The sequence below is a fragment of the Pseudopipra pipra genome, chromosome 2, assembly GCF_036250125.1.
Source record: "Pseudopipra pipra isolate bDixPip1 chromosome 2, bDixPip1.hap1, whole genome shotgun sequence".
Taxonomy (NCBI): domain Eukaryota; kingdom Metazoa; phylum Chordata; class Aves; order Passeriformes; family Pipridae; genus Pseudopipra; species Pseudopipra pipra.
Genome location: NC_087550.1, coordinates 25,905,100 through 25,927,735, shown reverse-complemented (window position 1 = coordinate 25,927,735; position 22,636 = coordinate 25,905,100). Strand labels below are relative to the sequence as shown.

Below are 22,636 nucleotides of genomic sequence, written 5' to 3'. Positions count from 1 at the left end.
GAAAGTGTTCTACTGCCACCTAATAGCAGCAACCAACTTTGCATTTCCCTTTGAAGACTAGCCCCCACAGTGGGAAGCACGGCCCAAGTGTTTTCCTTTCCACCTCTGGGCACAACCGCCCAGGATATATTATGCGGCTTTAAAATAACTTCTCCTTCAGTGTCTCCTAATTGCAGCAGGCCTCTGGAAGACTCCAGCTGAAATCTGCCTTCTCCTGTGCTATGACTTGGCCTGCACTGAGAAACTGTTACTGAGTTCAAAGACTCAAGACACTAAGTCACCCACCTTATCATCTCCCTTCAGCTACTGCAGGATTGGTCCTTACTTTTTTCATCCAAAGTCATTTATATGTGTTTCCAAACCTCCTCCTGGGAAATAATTACCCAAGCCTAAGTATTCAACCCTACAGTTCTCTTCACTGCTCTTCATGTTCTTTGGTCTCTCTTTCTCTCTTTATTTCAGTCATGGGGATTGAAATACTGCCTGCTTTTAGGGAGAGTGTAGGGAATGTTGCAGGAACAAGCTGTGGTTCTCATTGTTCACTTCCCTGTGAAAGTCCAAGACTTGCTTTGGTCTGTTGTAAAGCTGAGCTGTACTTTAACTGTGAATCTGAAGCACTGGTGTCCTGCATGCTGTCATACAGTTCTGCATGCTGTCCCTGTTTCAGTCACTACATGTTACTAACCCACCCTGTTTATGTTTATCCATCTCCCAGGTCCATTTTGTCAACAATGAATGCAACCAGATCTCACTTGCATTTGAACAGCTGACCTTCACCAGCCAGCTCTCAATTCCCAAGAGAGGTTTCTCTACCCAAGGCATTTTGGCTTGAATCATATTTGCTTGAACTGCATCAGCTATACTGGCAATACTCTCCTGGTATTGCTGCAGTCCCTTCCTCCATCCACAGTGAATTCCATCTAAAAGAAAACAGGCTCAAACTGGTGAGTTTGTCCCTTTCAAAGCAAGTTTTTTCATATCAGCACAGCAACGTCTACTTCCAGTGAGGTAGGGTTCAGAAGAGGGGTGTAGAGGGGTATAAGGATGAGCCAAATATTGGATAATCTCTGCTTTTACACATCAAAATGTGACAAAAAGAGAAGGAAAAAACTGCCTAACAAGTAGGTAATGGCAAAATAGAGATATTTAAGGGGAAGCTAAAGTGTAGGCAAAGACTGAACTTGCAGGCCCTCAAATCTTTGTTCTAAAAATGGATTTGCTCTTTTGACAGCCCAGACAACTGTGCTCTCAGATCACTTCCTGATAGTTTCAAAGAAGGTGAATGCTCAAGCATGGGCCAGGTTGCTAAAACAGCTTCCTAATAAATAATTTGGCTCACTGCAGGGAAAGCTTTAAAAGCCACCACAGAAATGCATCTTACAAGATCTAATGCCATTCTTTGATACTATTTCCTCTGTATTTACATGGAATAGTTGATGATTCTGCTTTCCTGAAAGTATTGCTGTGCAGGAGGTTTACAGCAGGGTGTGTTCATCAGAGTGTACATCTGATAGAATTCAACTGTCTCTTAAGTGTATGGAGTCCCCTCTACCCCATGAAGCAATAGCAGGAGAGAGTATTAGCCAGGTCTCTTCCTGATATTTGATTTCTACTGTCACAAGAATATTGTGACAAATTTCACCTGATCACAGTTAAAGGAACTCTTGTGCTTTATCGCCTATTGCTCTATTCCACCAGAATCCACCTTAATTTTTGTCTGGGTCTAGCTCTGCTTTCCAGGCAAACCGACTGTAGCTCTCACAAATTTTGAAGATTCTTTTTGTCTGTTGCTTGGGAGTGCTTCTGAGGTGCTTTGTTCATTAACTGCTGTTGCATTTAAGCTCAGTACATATTTTGTTCCTTGATGTATGTCCTCTGTGTGTTGAGAATCCTAGCCCATCTCCAGGTCTTCTTTATCTTCTCCTTTCTGAGACAGGCTAACCTGCATGTGTTAGTGCCTCAGCTGCAGGCTTCACTGACTAACATTACATCACCTGCTTCGGAAGGCTGGCAGAAGCAGTGCTAAAGAGAAGGGAGCTGATTTGAGCTTATGCAGAATTGCTGAACAGGTACTGTTGCTGAGGCAAACACATGAATTAGGAAGAAGGAAGTCTGCACAATTCAGAGGCCACAAAATGCATGTTCGGGGTTTGTGTTTTCATCCACAAAGCAACAAAAAAGGCAGTGAAGTAAGTGCCTTTGTTCTCAAGTCAGAGAAGTGCACTGCGGCAAGGACCACGTCAGGCTCTATTGTGATATCACTGCTTTCCGTAGGTCGTACCCACTTGCTATGGGTGACAGGTTTAGTCACGGTCTTCTGAGTGTGCTGGTCAGTGGAAACATCCCAGTTAAGATTTATTCATTATAATTACTGTAAGACACAGGTTTCCAGGGTCTTCCCCTCTGTATTTTGATGCTATTCCATTTTTGTTAAATAGAAGCATCCTTTACAACTGCAAGATTATCTGCTTACCAACCCTAAAACTTTATCTTTGCTTCTAGCTCTCAACCAACTGGGGAGGAGGGGGAAGCACAGGAGTATATAACTCCTATTATAGTGTATAACCCTCCTTCCACATATGGCATATATTTGAGTATCTCATGTTAAAGATGTCCACAGTTTTCAGAAATTGCCATAAAATAGACAATTCACAGTCATGCCACTTAAAAACTTCTTCCAGTTTGTTTTTGAAGGTGCAATGGGCTGCTTCTTTTCATGCAGTTTTATTGTTGCAGATACCTCAAATTTATAATAGAATAATAGGGGGAAGGGACCTCAAGGATCATCTGTCCCAACCTTTCTTGGCAAAAGCACAGTCCAGATCTTACAGCAGGTCTGAATTCTGGTCACCATTTAAAAAGACTAAAGCTTATGAGAAATTGGTGAAAAAAGAGTCAAAGGGCTTAACTTTCTACCTGCATAATGGAAAAAGAGAATCTCAGAGACCTGAGACAACTCTTGGCACCGCATCTTTCACAGAGCTAGAATGAGGAGAGTGAACCAGTTCACAAAGAGAATAAAGCTACTAGACTCCTTACCTCTTTCTCTCATAGCACTTTTCGCAGCTTCTGGAATCAGGAAATCATAAACCAGCTCTGCTACAATCTCTTCGGACTGTAGGCGAGTTCGACTACCAAACAGATGCACAATAGTATTAGTATTTTAATCTTCTCTCCAGATCACCTCTGCAAACACAAGACTCCCTTGAAAACATTCTCACTATTTCCAAGGGAGTGCATTGTCCTGGCAGTAATTGTCACCTGGGTCTCTCTTTATCCTACAAATAGGTGACAGTGTGACTATTCCCCTTCACACTGCACTGCCAGTGTGTTCAATACTGCACTGGAAAGCAGGAAGAGGATCACCCTAGACTCCCTATCCTCAAAGGTATCTAGAAGCCCCATTTTCACTGATGACAAACAAAGTTAGACACACAGATACCTCTGAACATTTGTGTCTTTGTCAGTTTAGTCTTTGGCCCATTGCTGAGTTTGCTAAATTTTTCCCTTTTGTGACTCTGCACTTGGCTGGTCCCCATGCTCTTTTCCATGCCAGTGTTTGTTGGGTTTCCAGTTGGCCCAGGGGCTGCATGCATTATCTACGCTTCATTCTCCCCAAGGATTCCAACATTCTGGTTGTATTCATCTAGATACAAAATACACAGCTGCTGTACCATAGGAGAGTCACTGTGTCATTGGGATTTTTATGGCTCAATTCCAAAAAAAGAGCATAGAAACTGAACTGGAGGTTTGGCAAGTCCTAAAAAGTATTCACTGCTGATGCCCCAGCCAAACACAAGACTGTGGTGTTCTCAACAACTTACTTTACTCAAAGTGCCTTGTCAGGCAGCCATCAATATGACTGACCTCCACAGAAATTGGCAGTTTCTTAAAGAACAGCCATCCCAGAATGAAAGGCTGTTGTATAGCTGTATCTTTTAGCATCTCTTTCAAATGGATTTTCTGTAGTAGTATAAATAAAGGAAAAGATCGGTATGAATGGGTATTGCTCTAGGCAGTTCCCAGATTCACTTAAAGCTCAGTCACAGCCTCCCATTGGCATGGAGAACTCTAAAAAGGGTGATTCACAGATTGCACAAGCGATTTGCAAAGGGAATCTGGCACATGCTGTATGGAAATAAGGCTTTGATGGATTTATATGTGTGTACCAGGTAGTAACAGTGTGGTTCCCATACAGCAGCCACAGTAATGAAGCGACCATGAACAGTACTGCTCTGCCCTTCCCATGTCTTGGATGATACACATAACCACAGATGCAGATGGTCAGGCAGTTTCTAAACTGCTGTGAAGAGCCTCTAATGTGCCATTTAATAACGTACCGACTTTCCAGCTCATAAGCAATGTCATTGATTTCTACAGCCCTTCTCTGAACCTCTTCCCTGGCTTGTTCTTCAGCTGCCCTCTGCATGCTACTCAGGATAATGTCTTCCAAGTAGGTATCAATGGTTCTGTGCTGCACCTTCACCACCTGGAACAAAGCACCAAAATATTGTTCCACTGCCTATTCCTGTGTCAGGAATGTAGTGGAAGAAGATTTCCAGAGAAGCACAAACAGTAGACCTAATTTCAGGCAGACTAGCCTGGGATTTGTTTTCAGAGATGTTTTCTGTAAAAATTTATTTCCTAGTAATGTTTTCTGAGAACTAATAGCACAGAAACAAGTGCAGGAAAGAACCAGAGGTGGAAGAAAAACTTAGCCGCAGCAGGTTAGTTCTGTGAATGCAATGGCAGTTGCTTCCTCAGTTCTCACGGTCCCCTGAGCAACAATTGCCAAATAATAATCATTGGTATTGACTTCAGTAAATTAATCAGCCTTCATTCAAGCAAACCCTGAAGGAAAGGGCTCCATCAAGCCAGTCAAAAACCAAGATAGAATTATTGGTTTCCTTATGAGAACTGCAGAATAGAGATTCTAGAAATGGGTGTTTTCCTTCTGCTAATCTGAAGGGCATAAGCTTATGGCACTTTGACCCTATCTGCTTCCCACTCAGAAATAGAGAAAAGATAAGAAGACAGGCTAAAATTAAAAAAAAAAAAATAAACATGATGCCAGACTCTCTTGGTATTAACCACCTCCCACAAAGTTTGAAAATTACTGGTTTAGTCAATTAGACTCCCACTCATGCCTTTCAACCAGGAGAAATATGCTCCATGCAGTCAAGAGCTAGAGAATAGGACTATAGAAGAATTATGGAATATGGTAATTCAGTATTTTTTCTGGATTTCAAGGTTATGTTATCCATTATCGTAACTTCAAACTCTTTATTTGCAGTCCATTTGGTGTGTGTGTGTTGGGGGGGGGTGTTGCAAAATCTTTCCAAACCTTTACTTAAAAGCATCCTTCCTGGGAAAGCACCTAATAGTTCTCCTGGGCAGATTGAGTGCTCCCAAAACATTATTTCTAAAGATGATCTAGGTACATCTAGGTACATCTGTTCTCCACAGGTGTTTGTTGTAGAAATTTAGAAACTACCTCCATTCATGACATGTCTAACAGGACTGTCTGTAGCAGTACTCAGATCATCATTTCATGGGCGTGACTCTTTTAGAAAGAAATCACCCTCTCTTCACTAAGCCTTTAAAACTAGCCATCACCAAAGTCCAAGCTAAAGCAGCTCCCATTCATCTGGACCTCCCCACGAGGAGGTAGCTCCTACAAACTGCCCACAGTCCCACCAGTTTCACTTGCCTGTTTGAAAATCTCATCTTCCTCCTGACGCCGCCTCTCTTCCACCTGACGACGTCCGCTCTCCTCTGCTTCCCGCATCCGCCTCTGCCTCTCAGCCAGCATGACCACAGCATGGATCTTCCGTTCTTGTTGCAGCCTCACCAGCTCTTTGGACAGAAAATCAAGTATGTTCGCCAGTGTCCTTCCTTCTACCGTGGCCAAGTCCTTTTCCATTGATGACAGCTTTTAAGAGAAAAATGCGAAGAATTGTGTTACAACCCCCAGGAGCATTGTACCAAGTCTCGGGGCTACCACAGGCATGTGAAACAGCTCTGCAGTACCCACTCAGACCAGCCATGGGAGAACCCTAGGAGTTTGGCATTCTTCATGCATTCTTCATTCTACATGCACTGGCTGGTTTCTGCACAATGCAATGTTCCTGTGTATAGGCTCTGATGGCACAAAGAGGCTAAAAGATGGCAAAATGAGCCAGGGCAGGAATAGCCCTGATACTGTCACACTAGGACAAGCAGCCCTTTGCTTGGATGGGTGAGAGGAGATAAAGCAGTAGACATGCTGTATTCCAGATGTTATGAACCACTTTTGTGGCTGTGAGTATGGCCAGAATGGTTGCTGAGGTGACCTGTTTGTTACTGGGGAACACTCTGCTGCCCAGACCAAGAGAGGGGAGGGAGACAAGTGACAATGAAATTACTTCAGCTGCATACCTCCATCTTTCTGTGCTAAGCTTAGTCAGACCAGAACAGAAAAACAGGATCAAAAGTTGCAAATGAAGCTTCTTTCTACCAGGTGGAAAGTAAACCCCAATTTTTATGAGTAGAAGCTTGAGTAGAGCTTTAGGAAACTGGAATTGTGAGTAATACCACACTTCTATTCTCTCCTAAGGGTACAAAATGTTACGGTTCAAAGGCCTCTCAGTGAAATGATACATCTTTGGCTGGACATTATGATGCAATGAAAGTAATTCAACTGGCTGAGATAATAAAGCAACCATGAGTCCCTACAACTTTAGGTACTGTAATATTACTAAAACTGTACAAGTTTCTAACTGCTACAAAATTCCAATTGACAGTAATTATATTAAGTTTGCAGAAGTGCAGATGAGACCTCAAAATTACATGGAATGGAAAATCAGAAAGCCTGTGACAGAGCTGAGACTAGATTCCAGGTGTTCAGCATTGCCATTCACTTCTTGTTCCAAGCACATCCTGTTTTATGGGTATATGTGATTGCACTTCAGAAAGGGATAAGATCTATGGTACATTTATTATCTCCAATATGGACTATGAAGCCATAGCCCTCGGCAGGAGGGAATGGCTGGAACTGGCTGGGATGCTGTGTTTCTGTTGGAATAAACAGGCACTAACAGAATAGACCTAAACAGAAAACTCAAAATGGAGATGAAATATCCCAAACAAATAATAATAAATCAGCTTTCTTATACTGCTGTGCCATTTGCTCATGCAGTCTTCCAAAGCAAGTGCGATTGTCAGTGTTGTACACATGTAGAAGAGACAGCACACAGCCCATGGGTGTTTCAGATGGAGGACTGCAATGCAGTAACTGCACCACCCCACAGGGAGGGATAACATAGAACTAATGTGCTCCTTCCTCTTCACTGCTCCAGATGCCATGTCTAAAACTGATGTGAAATGGAGGAAAACAACTGAGGAACGTTCTTAGATTTTTGGTATAAACAAATTGAAAATTTTAACTCCTTATCTTTGACCATTTTATCTGGAGTTTCCATCCTCTTTCTGCAGGAAGCATTTCTTTTTATACTGGAAAGGTCAAAAACCTATAACCTATATAATATATATATATATATATTGACCTATAAAAGGTCAAAAACTAAAACCACCAAAACCTATAGAACTGTGAGTCATCAGTGACTTTCTAAAATAGCCACACACATAGAAAACTCCTGCACTTGCATTCCAGAGAGTTTTACAGTTCTGAATGTTTGAAGACCTGAGCATTGGTCTATGTGCCTTCAGAGAAATAGTAAAAATAAAAAGTGAGAGTAGAGGAGGTTAATACCAGCAGAGGGGGATAGTGGCTCTCCCAAAAGGAAATTCTGAATTTAGAGGTCAACATCTTTACCATTTGCTCTCTCTCCCTCTCTGTGAACGTCATTATGGTGTCTGAACTGCTCTCTCCCTCACTCACACCTGGGCCTTCAATAGAACAGGAGCATTGCAAGTTTCTAATATCTAGAGCTTTTATTTTTCTCTTAATTCCTCAGGAGAAAAATACAGTCTTCCTGCACCTGGGCTCCCTGTACATGAGGGAGCATCGGGAAATGCTAAACAGTAAAACACTGTCACCTGTCTCAATTTTTACTGAGATCTGAAGGGAAATTTCATTGCTTTCCACCCAGCAGGAAGCAGTGGACTGGCTTCCTCTCCACCAGGTCAACTAACAGCAGATGCAATTATCATAATATGGAAGCTGCAGGATTGCCTCACAGCTGGTCACTGAAAAAACAGGAGAGTAGTAAAAACTTGCAGGAATGTGAGAGATACTGTATATCTGAGATGCAGTGAACTCTGGACAAAGTCTCTTTATGATCCATTCCAGACCAGCATCTGCCATTTTATTCACTTCGCCCTGGAAGGTTGTGGCCCTGCAAGGAAATAGGATGGGAATTCACATTCCTGGCTCTCACTAGATCCTTCGTAGAGGATTTCTCTGCTCTGCATAACAGTGGCAGGTACAACAACGTGACACCATTGCTGAGGTTCTAGAAGTCTTGAGCCCAGCAGGATTTACAAAGTAAGTTGGATTTGGCTTCCTTTGTGATGTTTTATGCCTGAGGAGTAGCCTGAGAGGGTGCCAAGCTAGAAAAGGATCAGAGAAATGACAGAGCAGTAACAAACACTCAGAACATCTGACAGATGTGAGTGACAAGTATGTATTGTGATGCCAGGTCGCAGTACCAGTCAAATGTGGGAAAACTGAGGTTCATCTGACACTGCAGTTTGTTCAAAGCCTTGTAAATGTAAATAATTGCTCTGTCTGCAAACAAAGCAACCACAGCCCGCATAGCAGCTGCGGTCAGGGTGCCTCAGTCTGGTTCTGAGATTCCCCAGAGCAGCGAGAGAGCAATTTTAGCCCCCCAGGCACTCAATGTTTGGCCTGTGCTAGGACAGCATTATTGTTATTGGGGTGCCTTCTGTGCTGTGGATAATAGAAAACATAAAGAAATTAAATGCGAGAGTGTTGGTGGTACTGTAAAAAACAGAGTGATGGTCAGGACAGAGTTGTGAATCAACCTTCCCATCTATACAGGCAAACCTTGTGCATTTGTGACTCATGCTGTTGCTGTAGAGCCAGGATCCTTTGCTCCTCTGCCTTCAAGAGCAGCTGCCCATCCTCCTGGAGTGCGTGAGTGGTGCGCAGCTCTTGGATCAGATCCAGTCGCTTCTTCTTCCCTTCAAACATCTTTAAAATAAAGGTAAACAAGTCAGCATATTAAATGGAGAATATATATCAACATGTTTGCCAGCAGAGCACACCCTTTTTCTCCAAGTTGCAAGGTCAGCTGTTTCGAAGGCCTAGTTCTCTCTAACAAATTTGTGGCTGTATTTAGGCAAACACTACAGCTGTCAAGTACATCTTGCCTAAACCCTCCTGCACAGAAGATGAAAGTTGAGACCTTCTGCTGTGGAATATAGATAATCCCTTACTACTTTTATTTGTTTGTTCATTTGTTTGTTTATTGTTCTCTTTGGCCTTACCCAGAAATCAAACCACTGGAATGTGGAACAACACCACCAATGTCAAGTGAAAAGGGCAACAGCCTTCTGGATACTCTGTTATATCAGTCTCAATGTCAAAGCTTCACAGTGTTTCAACATCTACTATTCTCTGACCTTCATTTTGAGGGAGACCAGCAACAGCTCATAGCAATAAATTGATGGGGAGGTTTCTGAAAGTGCTGCCATCCCTTTTATGGGGTTATGTGGCCCAGTCCTTACTGACAGTGTTTTATTTCCAGTCCCCCTCTCTTCCAACAGCAACAAAAGATCACTCAACTCTGCTCACATCATTCTCCAACTGAGTCATTTATTTCTGATCCAGCAGTATCTGGAAGGAGATTCCTAAAACGATGGGACATTTCATACTGTGAAAGTCAATAGTCCTTCAGTGGCATCAAACTCCTTCTCACAGATCACCATAGAACTGGAGAAGACTTGGGAAGTCTACATTCCACCTCAAGCCACTTTCACAACATTACATTGTTTGCTAAAGCTCAGGTCAGCATCCCACATGGGAACGCTTCACAAACATCAAATACTTACTGCAAGAGAGAATATCAATTATACTCCCTGCATGCATAAAAACAAACCTTCTGGACTGGTCTGATCAAAAGTGATAGGCTTGCTTAATATAATGCCCACAAGGCACAGCTACTCAATTTTTACTTAGATTCTGTTCTGCTCCACTGAAAGCAGAATGATGGGTCCTGCACTTGCTGGAAATCACACTGGTATGCTTCAGTTCCTCCTCATCTGTGGTTCAGCTCACCACCACAGGAAACCGGAAAGATGGTATGAAATACAAGCTGCCCTGCTGGGATGTGGGAGGTTCTTGTGCCTGGCATCTTGGCATAATCATGGCAAAATGTGCTCATGGTCCAGATCTAGTCTAGGACTTGCCATTTGAGTAATTCTGCTATGAAGTGTCTAAATAAACAGCTGAGTGTAGGGAACGGCAAGAATGGGGGAACATTCACAGACGTGTGTAGGAATCTAGAAGTTCCTGTAAGAAATTTGGGCTGAAGAGCAAAGACTTCAGCTTTGAAGGACTCCACATAACATACAGGAGGATATGCTGCAGAATTCTCATTACCCCTGATTAGTGCTGTGAAAGAAAGACTGCAAACACCCTTTCAGTCATTCCCACTGTCATTCTGAAGACAGACATAAACAGACACAGAATACCATGTTCTGAATAGCCCTCCCTCGGAGCAACTTCTGCAGACAGATCACCGCCAGTTCTGTTTCCTCTTCCTCCTGCCAAAACACAAATATCCACACAATAATTAATTATGTCTTTGGAGACTGAGATTTCTGTAGATTATCCATCTAAATATTAAATAGTCTAACTCATATCCTGCCTTTTCTTGGTTGCTTCTGAACACCATTCTTCTAATTTTTAGGGAAGGAAGGTGAGTCAGAATAACAAGTACTTCCATGTTTTGCAAGAGATGGGGAAGAAAGGCCATACAATTATTCTATTTGAGATTTTAAAGGGTCTTTAGAGATGAGAACCTAGTGATAAGGAGATGTTGATGGAGAAGATTACTCTATGCATTAGAAGTACCATTTGTAGCTTGACTGCATCTGAGTTTGCAAAATGAGCACCAGCTACATTAATTTAACAGGTCAAGACACTAAGAGGACAGAATTATTATCAAAGGAGGTTCAAGAGAGATGTTAACCATAAATAAAGGGATTAAATTAAAAGGGAACATATACAATTTTTCTTCTGATATTTGTTCCAGCAGTGACCTTTATTAGAGTAAATGAGTAAATTTAAGACTTAGAAAGTGACAGTTTGGAAGTAAAATTACCTACATTCTGTTGTGATTTGTCTCTTTGAGAACTTTACTGGCCTAGCATTGTGTGATTGATACCAACGTGGAAGAATCATGGAGCATAGTGGAAGAAGGAACGTGACCACAAGAGAAAAAAAAAAAAGGGGGCTTATTTTAAATAGAGGAAGTACAGGAAGCATAGATGGCAGCATTCTTTCTAGATGAGAGGTCTTCTAGTCTGGAGTTGACAGTAGCAGAAGGAAAGAGTCCATAAGGTGCCTGGGAAAGATAAAAAGAAATCTAAAAATTGGAAGTAATTTTTTTTTTAATAAAGAACCTATAAGGTCTGCATTGAAATGTGGTATTTAAGAAGTGTCGGAAAAACATAGAAGAGTGTGGGATGAGAGAAGTTGTGTGGGCTTGAATCTTAGTTATCTGTTTTTTCTTAGGTGTTGAAGACTGAGTTTTCCAAATGCAAAAGGAAGCATTCCTGCCTTTCTACACCAGCACTCAGGAGAAGCAAAACAGAACTAGCCGAAGGACTGCCTTATGATTTGGTATGTTCTTTTTCTCTGGAAAGAAGGGATGATTTTCCAGTCCTAGAGAGCTAAACTGTACCACATCACTTGGCTACAAGTGTGAAATCGTTCCAGGACAGAGTTTTGGAAATGGTGATGGCACATATACTGGTAAGCCAAACTGCTTGCTCTGATTTGGTTTAAATTTTTGTGAGAAGCACTTTTCTGTACTTCTGCTGTTCAATGCTGCAAATGATGCCTTAGCAAGTGTAATCATCAGCTTGTCCATCTGCCTGATATACACCAGCAGGAAAGAATGAAGGGGGATGAAAATCCTATCATACCCTCCAGAAAAAAAAAAAGGAAAAATAAGGATATAGAAGGATGTAGGAGATGGCTGCAAAGTAGAGGGGACTGGAAGAAAGTCAAAAACTAATGAAGGAATTCAGATGTGCTCTGTGAGCTTGTTGTGGCTAGTTAAGTCCACTAGAAACGCCTGGGGGAGAGAAGCTGAGGAGGTCTGCAGTAGTGCCTCGATTCTCTCAAATTTTTTTTATATCCCTTGTTGTCCACATCACCTGACTGTCACTCCATCAGTTTCTTTTTGAGATCCCCAACTCCAGTGGGAAGCACTTAGCTGTTGTTACTCATATATGTGTAGGGCAGGAAGAGAAGCATTAACAACAGAGAAGATTCTTGCTTTCAGTGCTCCTTGCAGCTATCTGGTAAGAGAAACCTCACTTGGATTCAGCAAGGCAGGAGATGTTAGTGCTGCTCTTCAGTGGCTCAAGTGACCTGATTTTATAGGTGAAGTTTCACTGGAGATCATATTTAATGCGTTCGCACAAAATGATACTTGAAAATAAACCAAATGTTGACAAAATTCATGTAGGTGGAATTAAATTGTATTGGAATTCTTAAAAAAGAAAACCATAAGCTGTAAACACGCTCAAGAATTACTATAACTGGGAGATAAATTTTTCTGATTTCTTTCCATTTTACCTCAAAGTACTTAAAAATCTGCTAAACTGGTAAACCTAAATAGTGCAAATCCACCACTGCAATACAATATCTCATACCTAGGAGCTGGTAAAGCTGTGGAAAGCTCTTCCCAAAGAGATAAGAGATTCTTGTTTCAGTCTTAAAATAGACTGTATAAAACATAAAATATCATACTGCACAAAGGAAGACAGCAGCATGGATGATCCAATAAGACTTTCTCTCACTTTCGTGGTTGTGTGACTCTCTTAAATTCAAAGTTTAAATGGTAACTGTGTCTGATTCTTAGTACATCATGAAAATGGTGTTAATAAGAAGATAAAGCAACCCAGTGGGGCAACCACCTCTTAAGTACGTTACTTTAAGAAAGGAAAAGAAGTTGCAGCTCCCGTAAAAGTCTTTTTTTTCCTACAGCATATCACAACCCCCATGACACATCATTACTGCTATTTCAATCTCTGCAGGAGAATCATTATCTGTGAACTGGAGCATGCTCATCAAACACTGCATCCTGGATGATGACAAGAGCTTCACTCCAACAAATTAATGAAGTGCATGCTCAGTGCTAAGCAGCCAAGGTCTCGCGACTTCAATGAGACTAAAGTTAATTGCCTCACTGGATTATGATAGTGTTGTCAGATCAGAAGGTTGGAAGCTACTGAATAACAATAATAATAATAAGATGATGATGATGATGATGCCTTCTTATTCCTCAAGAACAAGAGAATTACATGTCTATTAATTTATGTCTTTATAAAATAAAGTTTACTTAAGGATTTGGCCAACAGATATTGTAAAATATTTTCAATTCTTTGGCTGCTAGTATCTTTATAAAATAAAGAGAGACTAGGAGAGTCTTAAGAAATAATGATGGCTATTTTTAACATGAATGCACACAAAAAAGATAAAACTCCCTTCTTTCCTTCTCTGGGCATTCCTTTAACAACTGTGTAGGAAGCAATGAGGGATCAACAGGGAAAAAAGTGCTAAAACCAGCTGACTTACAATTGATGGTTTTTCCAGAATTAGAGTGGGTGGCTTAGGAATAGGCTCTTCTACTTTTTCAGGGCCACGGATGGGCTTCTTTGGCTCCTCGACTTTATCCTTCTTCTCCAGTAGTGCCTGGAATAGACATACAATTTAATCAGAACATGGCCAGATAGAACCACATAATAAGGATGCTGATTGTTGCTGATCACATTGACTACAGGGAGCTGAGAGCTTTTCAGGCTTGTGGCTTCCACTTCTTACTGCACATCAACTGAAAAACTGAATATGGTCAGTAGATGAGGCTATTGCCTGGTCAGAAGATACTGATGGGAACGTCAAAATCATACGTTAGAAGGAAGAAGGAGTTATTTTACTGTATTTACTAGTAAGTCATCAGCAATTGCTTAGGGTGAGTTACCTAATATAATCTAAAATTGGCATGAACTTAATTTCTAACTCTCTAATAATTAATTCTCTAAGAATGCTTATAACTCTTTGCCTTTAACTATAGCTATAATGCTTGTTACTGTGGCTTAGAAACACTATGTATTCAGGAGATTTTATGAAGGGATCACTTGAAGAGTGTATTGTCACTGTTCTGTGGCCCTTCCTCAGTGAAACGCCTTTGTACGACAGGCTATTACTGTTGAACCAAATGACCCTGGTCCCTTTCCTTGCAAATATGCTTTGAAACCCTTCTCTGCTCACCTAAAACTGCCCAGCAGCCCAGTGGCACACACAGTAACTGTACAAGTGGACTAGGGACAAAAGGGAAACTAACTTGTCTGAGAACTTTTTTCTACCATGAAAACCCAAAGGCCCATTAAGAGCGGGGTTTATCTTGCTTGCGTCTCATCTTGCATCTGTTTGGTGGCAGATGCCACACCTCATCAGCTAAAGCAGACTAGGAGTGGAAGTGCCATCACAGCCTCAGCTCTTCCAAGACCTTTTCAAACTGTTCAAAGAGCCAAAGCCCTGACAACTTCCCAACACAAGCCACTAAGAACTAGATATTTAGATAATTATTTCCAGCTGCACAACAGTGCTTGCCTGCTGCAGGACAGCATACTTCAGCTCACAAAAAAAGGGAAAAGAGTGCGTACATTTAAAGCTCCTTCAAAATTATAATCCTACTACCGTATGGGTTGGATCTGTAGTCCTTATTATAGAAAGAACAGACATATTCCACCATGGGAAAGTGTGCTTTTTCCTTTTTATTGCTTTCTCTCTTTCAAATGTTCAAATACGGTATTTCACTAGGGAAGGAAACAAAAAAAAAAGCTTTAGAAAAAATTCAATGCTGAATTTCTCTCTCCTGTAATAGGAAATTGATGGCACTTACACAAAATTTAATTGTGAAATTAATCAAGTTTTGAAACTCCAGTGGCCATTGTACAAAACTCTTCTTGCATATTGGATCTGATCTTTCAAGTCAGGATAATGAATTGCTCCAGAAAAGGAGAGAGGTTTCTAGGTGGAGGGGATAAAATGCTTGATTATGGAAAGCTTCTTAAATGGCCCAAGCTAATAACACAAGAATCAAAGCCTATAAACTGCTTTTAAGCCATGTGAAATGGTTATAGCTCAAAAATGTTGGGAGATTTTCTGAACTGTTTTTTGTATGTGATGACCTTACAGCTCTCTGGCATGAGGATTATAACAGTGCTTGCTATGACTAATAAGGTGATTTGCATGACAGGGTGAGGGAAACAGAAAGAAAAAAGCTGCTGTAATTGTGATTCTTCTGAAAACAATGGCTCCTATGTTTATTAGTACAATCTTGCATTCATAAGAATTTTTCTAATAAAAATGTAGCCTCCAAAAATGTTTCTTGCTAAGCAGAATAACAAAATACAAGCAGCATAACAACTTTTAAAGACAGAAAAATCTATGAGCTCTTCTGACAAGAAAGAATTCTTATTAATGTAGATTCGAGATATATTGCAGTTCCCAGAAGTGGTTTATGTTTTCATGTCAGTACAGTCTAATGTCTGCTTTGCTTTCTTTACTAAGTCAAAAATGTTTACCATTTGCTTTCTCTAATCTAAGGTTTTAAGATATATTACGACTTTAATGTATGAAAAGAAAAATAAAGTATGGTTTTTTTGCATAACTGGTTCTGCTTAACTTAGCAAGTTATGATTTTTCAAAAAAAAAGAAGTGAGACCCCAAGAATCACTGTAAAATACTTGGTTTAAAAAGACAAAAGTGCTAAATTTCTGAACAACATACTCCAAATGTTACTGCCTATATATTACTCTAATTTTTCTGAGATAGACTACATTACTTTTTTCAGGTAGTGGGTTCAGAGTCAATGTATAATCTGGTTGGATTGGACAGTGAAGGACTATGCAATTCATGTCCTTTTAATTTTCTTGGCAAATGCAGTGAACAGCAAATGGCACTCATGCTTTTGGCCATACACCTCAGCTTCTTAGTAGCTCCTGAGAGAACTCTTGACAGGACAGTGGCTTAAGAAAAAACTCTCTGTTCAAAGAAATCATTCTTTAGATTCCTCCCTTATCTTCTCTGTGATCCTCTTCTTGTCACAGACACCAGGTATGTTTGATTTTCACATACAGCACAGAGTATACAGTCATGTTTCTCCTTCTTCCTTTTTGCACGCAAACACCGAAGGCGGGATCTCAGAATCCCAGAATCATTATCATCATCATGGCTGGGCTTCGCGAATGAAGATTTGGGAAGGGCTCTACCCACATTTGCTGCAAGCGCACTAGTGGCTAAAAAGGCCAATGCGAGATAGACAAGTCCGGTTGCAAAAGGCACAGCAGAAAGACTCCTTAGGTCAACCAGACATGATTCTTTCTGCGTTGTCTTTTCTCCTCGAGAGTGATCCTGCGTGTGTTCTCAAAGGCATCAGCAGCATTACAGATGGTGTGTCTCCAGACCTCCCGATTGGAGGCCAGAGTAGACCAGTTATGTTGATCAATATGGCCAAGGCTGAGATGTTGTTTCAGGGAGTCCTTGTATCTCCTCTTTGGGGCTCCTCTCTTGCGGCAGCCGGTGGCAAGTTCACCATAGAGCACGATTTTAGGGAGGCAGTGGTCCTTCAGCCTTGAGACGTGCCCTGCGCCCAGCACAGCTGTGTTCTCAGCAACATGGCCTCAATACTTGTGACTGCTGCTTGTTCTAGAACAAACGTATTAGTCACATAATCTGACCAGTGGATGTTTAGGATTGTACGGAGGCAGAGGAATCCCAGAATCAATTAGGTTGGAAAAGACCTCTGAGATCATCGAGTCCAACCTACAACCAAACACCACCATGTCAACTAGACCATGGCACTAAGTGCCACATCCAGTCTTTCCTTAAACACCTCCAGGGACGGTGACTCCACCACCTGCCTGGGCAGTCCATTCCAATGTTTAATTACCCTTCCTGTGAAGAAATTCCTTCCAATGTCCAACCTAAACCTCCCCTGGTGCAGCTTGAGGCTATGTCCTCTCATCCTGTCACTGGTTGCCTGGGAGAAGAGACTGACCTCTACCTGGCTAGAACCTCCTTTCAGGTAGGATCATCAAGGAGTGCAGCATGGCTGCTGTATCTTGGCTGATCAAGACTGACATAATAGCTCAGAGCTTGTCTGAGCATGAGCCAACTAACACTGTGCTGGAGATCTGTTCTTGAAGAAATAACTGCTTAAACAAGCTTTCCTACACTTGGAAGTTGGCAGAGATTTTCTCCAGAGGCATTCTTGGTCCCTCTACACCTCTACCTCCTGCCAGCAACCAGATAAAGGAAAACAGATGTGGTGAGAGACGCACTTCATGCTGAGGTGAGAGGGTTTTTTGTTCAGGCCTCGTCTTGATCCTACACTTTGAAACCACCTGACACTTCACCTTTTTTGAGTCACCACAGCATAGAGGGTCAGCCTAAAGTCATGGATTGTTCTGCACTAAGATGTCTTCTAGCATCCCCTCCATGCCTTGGTGTATTCACTTGCTAGTTGCATTTATTTCCTATAGTAGTTAGCTGTATTGGTATGTTATCTCTTTAATGCCTTGGATTTTCACAAAAGACTGTCTATATTATGGCTCACTTACATTCCTCTAAAGCACTGTTATCTGTGCTGGCTAGGAACTAGCTTTCCTTATCCTTTTACAGATCTGGCTTAGGATACAGATCGTTGTTTTTACTGTGAATCTTGGGTCACTCCTGTTTCTGCCATGTTTTCTTGGAGAATTATTCAAAAACTACTGAGTGTACATAATACTTGTGCAAAAGGTTTCAGGATGATCCTCAAAAACTCTGCTTCTAAAACCACTTATTTTTTGCTTAGTTTCGTGTTTGGAAGAAACTGTTTCTTATTCTCAGGAGGACAAATATCCTTTTTGTAGTTCCCTGGAAAACTGCTTATCCCTTAAAAGCTTTAAGCTTAGGAATACTGTCAATATGTCAAACAAAAAGGAACATAATAAGGATGACTAGTCTTTCCACTTGTTTGGCCAGAGAAGCAAGCTTTGGAAACTTCTTTTATTAAAACTAAATCCTTCTGAGCCCAAAACCTAACATTCCTCTATTTGCTACCTGCTTCCACAGATTATCCAGGGAAAATGAAAGAAACTCATTCTGGAGCTAGATCACCATGTACTCTCTGAACTTTCCGGAGTTTCACTTTGTTTCTAGGATTATGGAATAAAAAATAGAGATTAAGTGTGCTAGAAGAGCACTAAAATAAAGCTTTCGAATAGAAAACTGGTTTGGCTGCTCAGCTACAGAAACAAGGCAAAGCAACACAGTGCCCTTCTAAGATGATCCCTAATTGCCTGCTTTAAACTTCTTTCTTACTGTGTGTGATGGAGGTTTGTTGGCACAATTGGGACTGCTTAATCCAAGTGGTCAGAGAGCTGTCCTCTCAGGGAGGATCCTCCTAAATTCTGTTAATGCAAGTACGCTGCACCTTCTGCTGCTCTGGTTTTGACAGCTCCACTAGCTCATGAGATGGACCTGTCAGGGAGGCTTTGCTTAACCAGGACATGCTACAGCCACCAAACTTAAGAAGAAAAAGCCTGTGATGAGAGAAGTGACCAGTAACAGCACCACAGAGCTGAAGTGCTAATTAGGGCAGTCATATCTTGTTGCTCTGAACAGAAAGTTTGTTTAAATTTAATGGTTGCTGAGGCAGTCTGGGTGTTTCACAGTGTCAGGACCAACACAGCTGTTTGTCTGGACCAACCAGTCTGGTGTCTACTTCTGTGTATCTAAAAGCAGCAGTTAAATTTTGCAAAATGGATTTATTTTATCACTTTTGCCTGCAAAGGAAATGGTTTGTGATTTTAAAAGAATATACATTTTGCCATTTTGTGGTGGGGAACTGAGTATTTGTTATGTTAGCCTCTCAGTTGCTACAAATCAATGTAGACCAAGTGATCTACACAGATTTAAGAAAGAAAATGTGCAGAATTGTCTGCATTTGTTCTGCATTCCATCTTCCTTTGGTCACCAATTTTTCTTTGAAGAGACATTATTGTGTGAGCAGCCAGCATTAGGGCATATTCTTCTCTGTGACTACAGTTTAGACGTTTCACCGTAGTCTTTCAAACAATGAGAAGTATTTTGAACAAATAGAATATAATTGCTGTAACTGGAATTAGACTCTGAAAGCTTGGACTAACATTCTGCTGCCTATGAGAACCATGTTATGATCCATGCTATACAGTCACTTCCTGAATTTTATGCAAAACGCACCCAAACTCTAACCCCTTCAATACTACCGTGTCCATAAAACTATGAATTTTGTCCATAGTTCTTAAACAATTCCTGTGGCAATCAAGATTTTCTTTGAAAATTTTCCTTCTGGATAATAATGAGATGCAACATTTCATCTTTTACAAGATCCGGCACAATATAAATTTGAGATAATATAACTGTTTTTTCAGAACAAGATTTCAATTTAAAATTCATTAGTAGCAGGTTACTGTCTGCTTTCAAATCATTATTAAATTACACTAAACCAAAAGAGCTATACATACATATATGTGTGTGTGTGTGTGTGTGTGTGAAACTTGCCAAGCTTTACAAATGAGACTCACTATTTTTCAGGGATACAGCAGCCAGCCAAGAATATGCCTGATTTTACAAAAAGGTAACCCTTGACAGCATCACAAGAAGTGTACTTAAAAGTACATGTAATTTACAAATATTGTGATTGCAGATGCAAATGAGGTACTTCTTTCCTCAGTGGTTAATTGCATATATGGACGCCTCATCTGCATGAACAATTGGGATAAATTAAGATATGCAGAGCACTAATAGCATGTTTGCAAATCAGATGCTGTTCTTAGGGAACAACAGTGATGTGCATCCACCATTCTGATCTGATTTTAAGAGTGGGGTCATTTTAATAATGCTTTGCTGAAGGTGTTTTTACAATAGGTATTTAAAATGTAAATTTTTAAAAACACACAGAATTTTTAGAATATGAATCCAGATTTGCCACCTTTAATTATGAGTAGTTTGACAGTGTAGACAATAGGTTTACCACTTGTGTATCATAAAAGCAAGGGAGAAATAAGAATGAGAAAATGGCAGGTGAGAATTTCAAACTGACATAATACATTCCAATCCAAATACCTGATCTGCAGGAAGACAGAAGCTGCCATGCTTGTTTTCTGTAAGATTGAAGCAAAAGTACAAATATTAGGGAGTAAGAGTATTGACAGACTGAGTTCCAGAGCAGTACTGGTCATGCCTACAACAGTCCACATGTTTGGTCCATTCTGTCCTTGAAGTTGTCTTACAGAAAATAAGAATTTAGCACAAAAAATTGGGAAAAAGCTTACACATCTTCCCAATTGCATTTATGAGCAGTTCAAATCTAAGAGAAACTGATATGCTGCTGGATGCAGCTCCATACCTGGTGAACCTGTGCCAGCTCTGCCTCTAGCCTTGCTGACCTTCTAATAAAGCCAGTCTTAGTGATAATGCACTTAGGTTTTGGAGCTTTAATCTTGAGCTGGATAACAGAATCTGGGAGAGATGCTTCCAGTTCACACAATCCTAAGATTATAATACAAACAAAGATTATAATACATTCAAAGATTATAATACAATCAGTGATTAAGTAATGGAGTGTTGAGGAGAGACATCTGAGTTTTGTTAATATCTCAATTAAATATCTCACACAATTAAGTCTTCCAAAATGCCTTACCTGCAAAGGTGTTAAGATAGAAGTTTTTCACCACATAGCAGTCAGAAAAATTGTTGTCTGGGAAAAACCCAATTCTAGACAAAGGTGCATATGTTTCTGATGAAAAGTCAGTATATTCTTTGATGATATCTCGTCTATCCAGCTTTCCCATCATATTCTTCCTGTTAGCTATCAGTTTCCTGAGCACTGAAAAGGAAATAGTAATGTGAGAAGGTTCATACAAATAGTTCTGTAAAAGCCATATCTTTGGAAATTCACGAGAGCTTTTGCTAGATAATATAAAGACGTGATAGACCAAATGCTGGCCATGCATATCAATATTGTGGATGCAATCTGTTTCATTTTGAACAGACTACAACCTCGTGAAAATAGAAATGTCTGAAAACTAAGTCTCATACCCTTCTCTCTCTGTCTTTCAAACTTACTCAATGCACAGTCGTGCCGAATCTTTTTTATTTTCTCTTCTCTAGCCCTCTGGCGATTTTGCCAGTAGTCACACAAGCGCTTGGCATCCACCTTATTCTGATTCTCCTCTCGCCTCCGCAGCATCCTCTTTAAGACTTCCAGTCGAACCTTCTGCAACCTGTAAGGAAAGAAAAGGTCAGGTATTATCTACTGTACTCTGCACTGTTCTGTGCAACACTGTCATCATCAAATCCTACACACCAACAGACTACTTCACAAATAGTTCATAGTGCACATCTCATATTCAGTCTTTCATTTTAAAAAGTGAGCTAAGCATTGGTGAAATGTAAGGCAGTAGCAATCTCTTAGATTAAGTTTAACGAAAATATCCCTTCTCAAAATCAGGGGATTTTCACAGAAATATAAGGCTTATTGTACCCTTCAGCCAATCCTCTAAACCTTCTTGCTCCTTTTCTATTCAGCCAAAAATTAAAAGAAATAAAAGAGTATGGACTGGACTCCTACTTTTCTATTTCCTGTTCTCTAAAGGCCCATTCCTTCCTTTCCATTTCCTCCATCATTTTCAACCTCTTCGCGGTGTTTGAGGGACTGTCCATGGGTGGAAGAGATGCTTCCCATGCACGTTTTTCCCGGGCGCGGTCAATTATCTCCATCTCTTCTAGTCCTGCTGGTAGCCCCCGGCCTTGCAGGGACAAGAATCATTAGCTCTTTAGGAGAATGGTAAATCCCACAAGTAGCCACCACCAAAAAGTATTAGAGGGCTGGACAGGCACAAGCCCTTGTGTTAAACACAAGAAGAACTGTCAAAAGCCAGAAGTAAATACTTCTAAGGCTGGTAAAATTCTACAGTATGAGGAATGGTAGGGCCTGCAGTTGCCATAGTTCAGTTGACATCAACACTGGCACTTCGTTCCTCTACTGCAGGTTGCAAAGGAAGAAAACCTTCCCTAGGAAGACACTTTCTTTGGCATGTCCAGTGTCCATCATCATTGCAGGTGAGACACTGGGAGCTGAGAATCACAGGTATATTCTGGGGCAGCAGTCCTTATACTGTTTTAGGGGGGTTTTTTACTGATATTGAACTCAGAGCAGCTGAAGAACAGTAGGTAAACAGAAAAACTGCTCCTAGTTTGTAATTGTAAAACATGACCTTTTTACAGAGTGTTCTCAAAACTGTTCATGGAATGCCCCAGAATGGCGCCATTAAGTAGGAAAATATCATACATATTTTAGAAATAGATAAAATAATTGCCTCAAAGGAACACAACAAAGGACTGCCA

The 22,636-nt window shown here is 40.8% G+C and overlaps 1 protein-coding gene and 1 long non-coding RNA gene across 7 annotated transcripts in view; one reads left to right on the top strand and one right to left on the bottom strand.

Annotated features, from left to right (window-relative positions):
* Nucleotides 1–22,636, top strand: part of LOC135409231 (uncharacterized) — a 124,624-nt gene that overhangs the window by 4,243 nt on the left and 97,745 nt on the right. For 2 of the 4 annotated variants that reach the window (XR_010428104.1, XR_010428106.1), the window contains exons 3-4: nucleotides 716–944; nucleotides 11,702–11,941. This is a non-coding gene — a long non-coding RNA (uncharacterized LOC135409231). Of the gene's footprint in view, nucleotides 1–715; nucleotides 945–8,290; nucleotides 8,486–9,001; nucleotides 9,168–11,701; nucleotides 11,942–22,636 lie in introns of all 4 variants that reach the window. The other 2 variants (XR_010428105.1, XR_010428107.1) reach the window with 2 other exon arrangements.
* The window catches only part of CFAP91 (cilia and flagella associated protein 91), a 44,303-nt gene that overhangs the window by 13,180 nt on the left and 8,487 nt on the right, over nucleotides 1–22,636 (bottom strand). For all 3 annotated transcript variants that reach the window (XM_064644459.1, XM_064644458.1, XM_064644460.1), the window contains 10 exons: nucleotides 21,861–22,038; nucleotides 21,356–21,513; nucleotides 20,931–21,116; nucleotides 20,637–20,779; nucleotides 13,775–13,891; nucleotides 10,657–10,728; nucleotides 9,008–9,154; nucleotides 5,711–5,932; nucleotides 4,341–4,489; nucleotides 3,040–3,131 (listed from right to left, as the gene is read on the bottom strand). In XM_064644459.1, coding sequence (XP_064500529.1) covers nucleotides 3,040–3,131; nucleotides 4,341–4,489; nucleotides 5,711–5,932; nucleotides 9,008–9,154; nucleotides 10,657–10,728; nucleotides 13,775–13,891; nucleotides 20,637–20,779; nucleotides 20,931–21,116; nucleotides 21,356–21,513; nucleotides 21,861–22,038 — 1,464 coding nt within the window. The remainder of the gene's footprint in view (nucleotides 1–3,039; nucleotides 3,132–4,340; nucleotides 4,490–5,710; nucleotides 5,933–9,007; nucleotides 9,155–10,656; nucleotides 10,729–13,774; nucleotides 13,892–20,636; nucleotides 20,780–20,930; nucleotides 21,117–21,355; nucleotides 21,514–21,860; nucleotides 22,039–22,636) is intronic.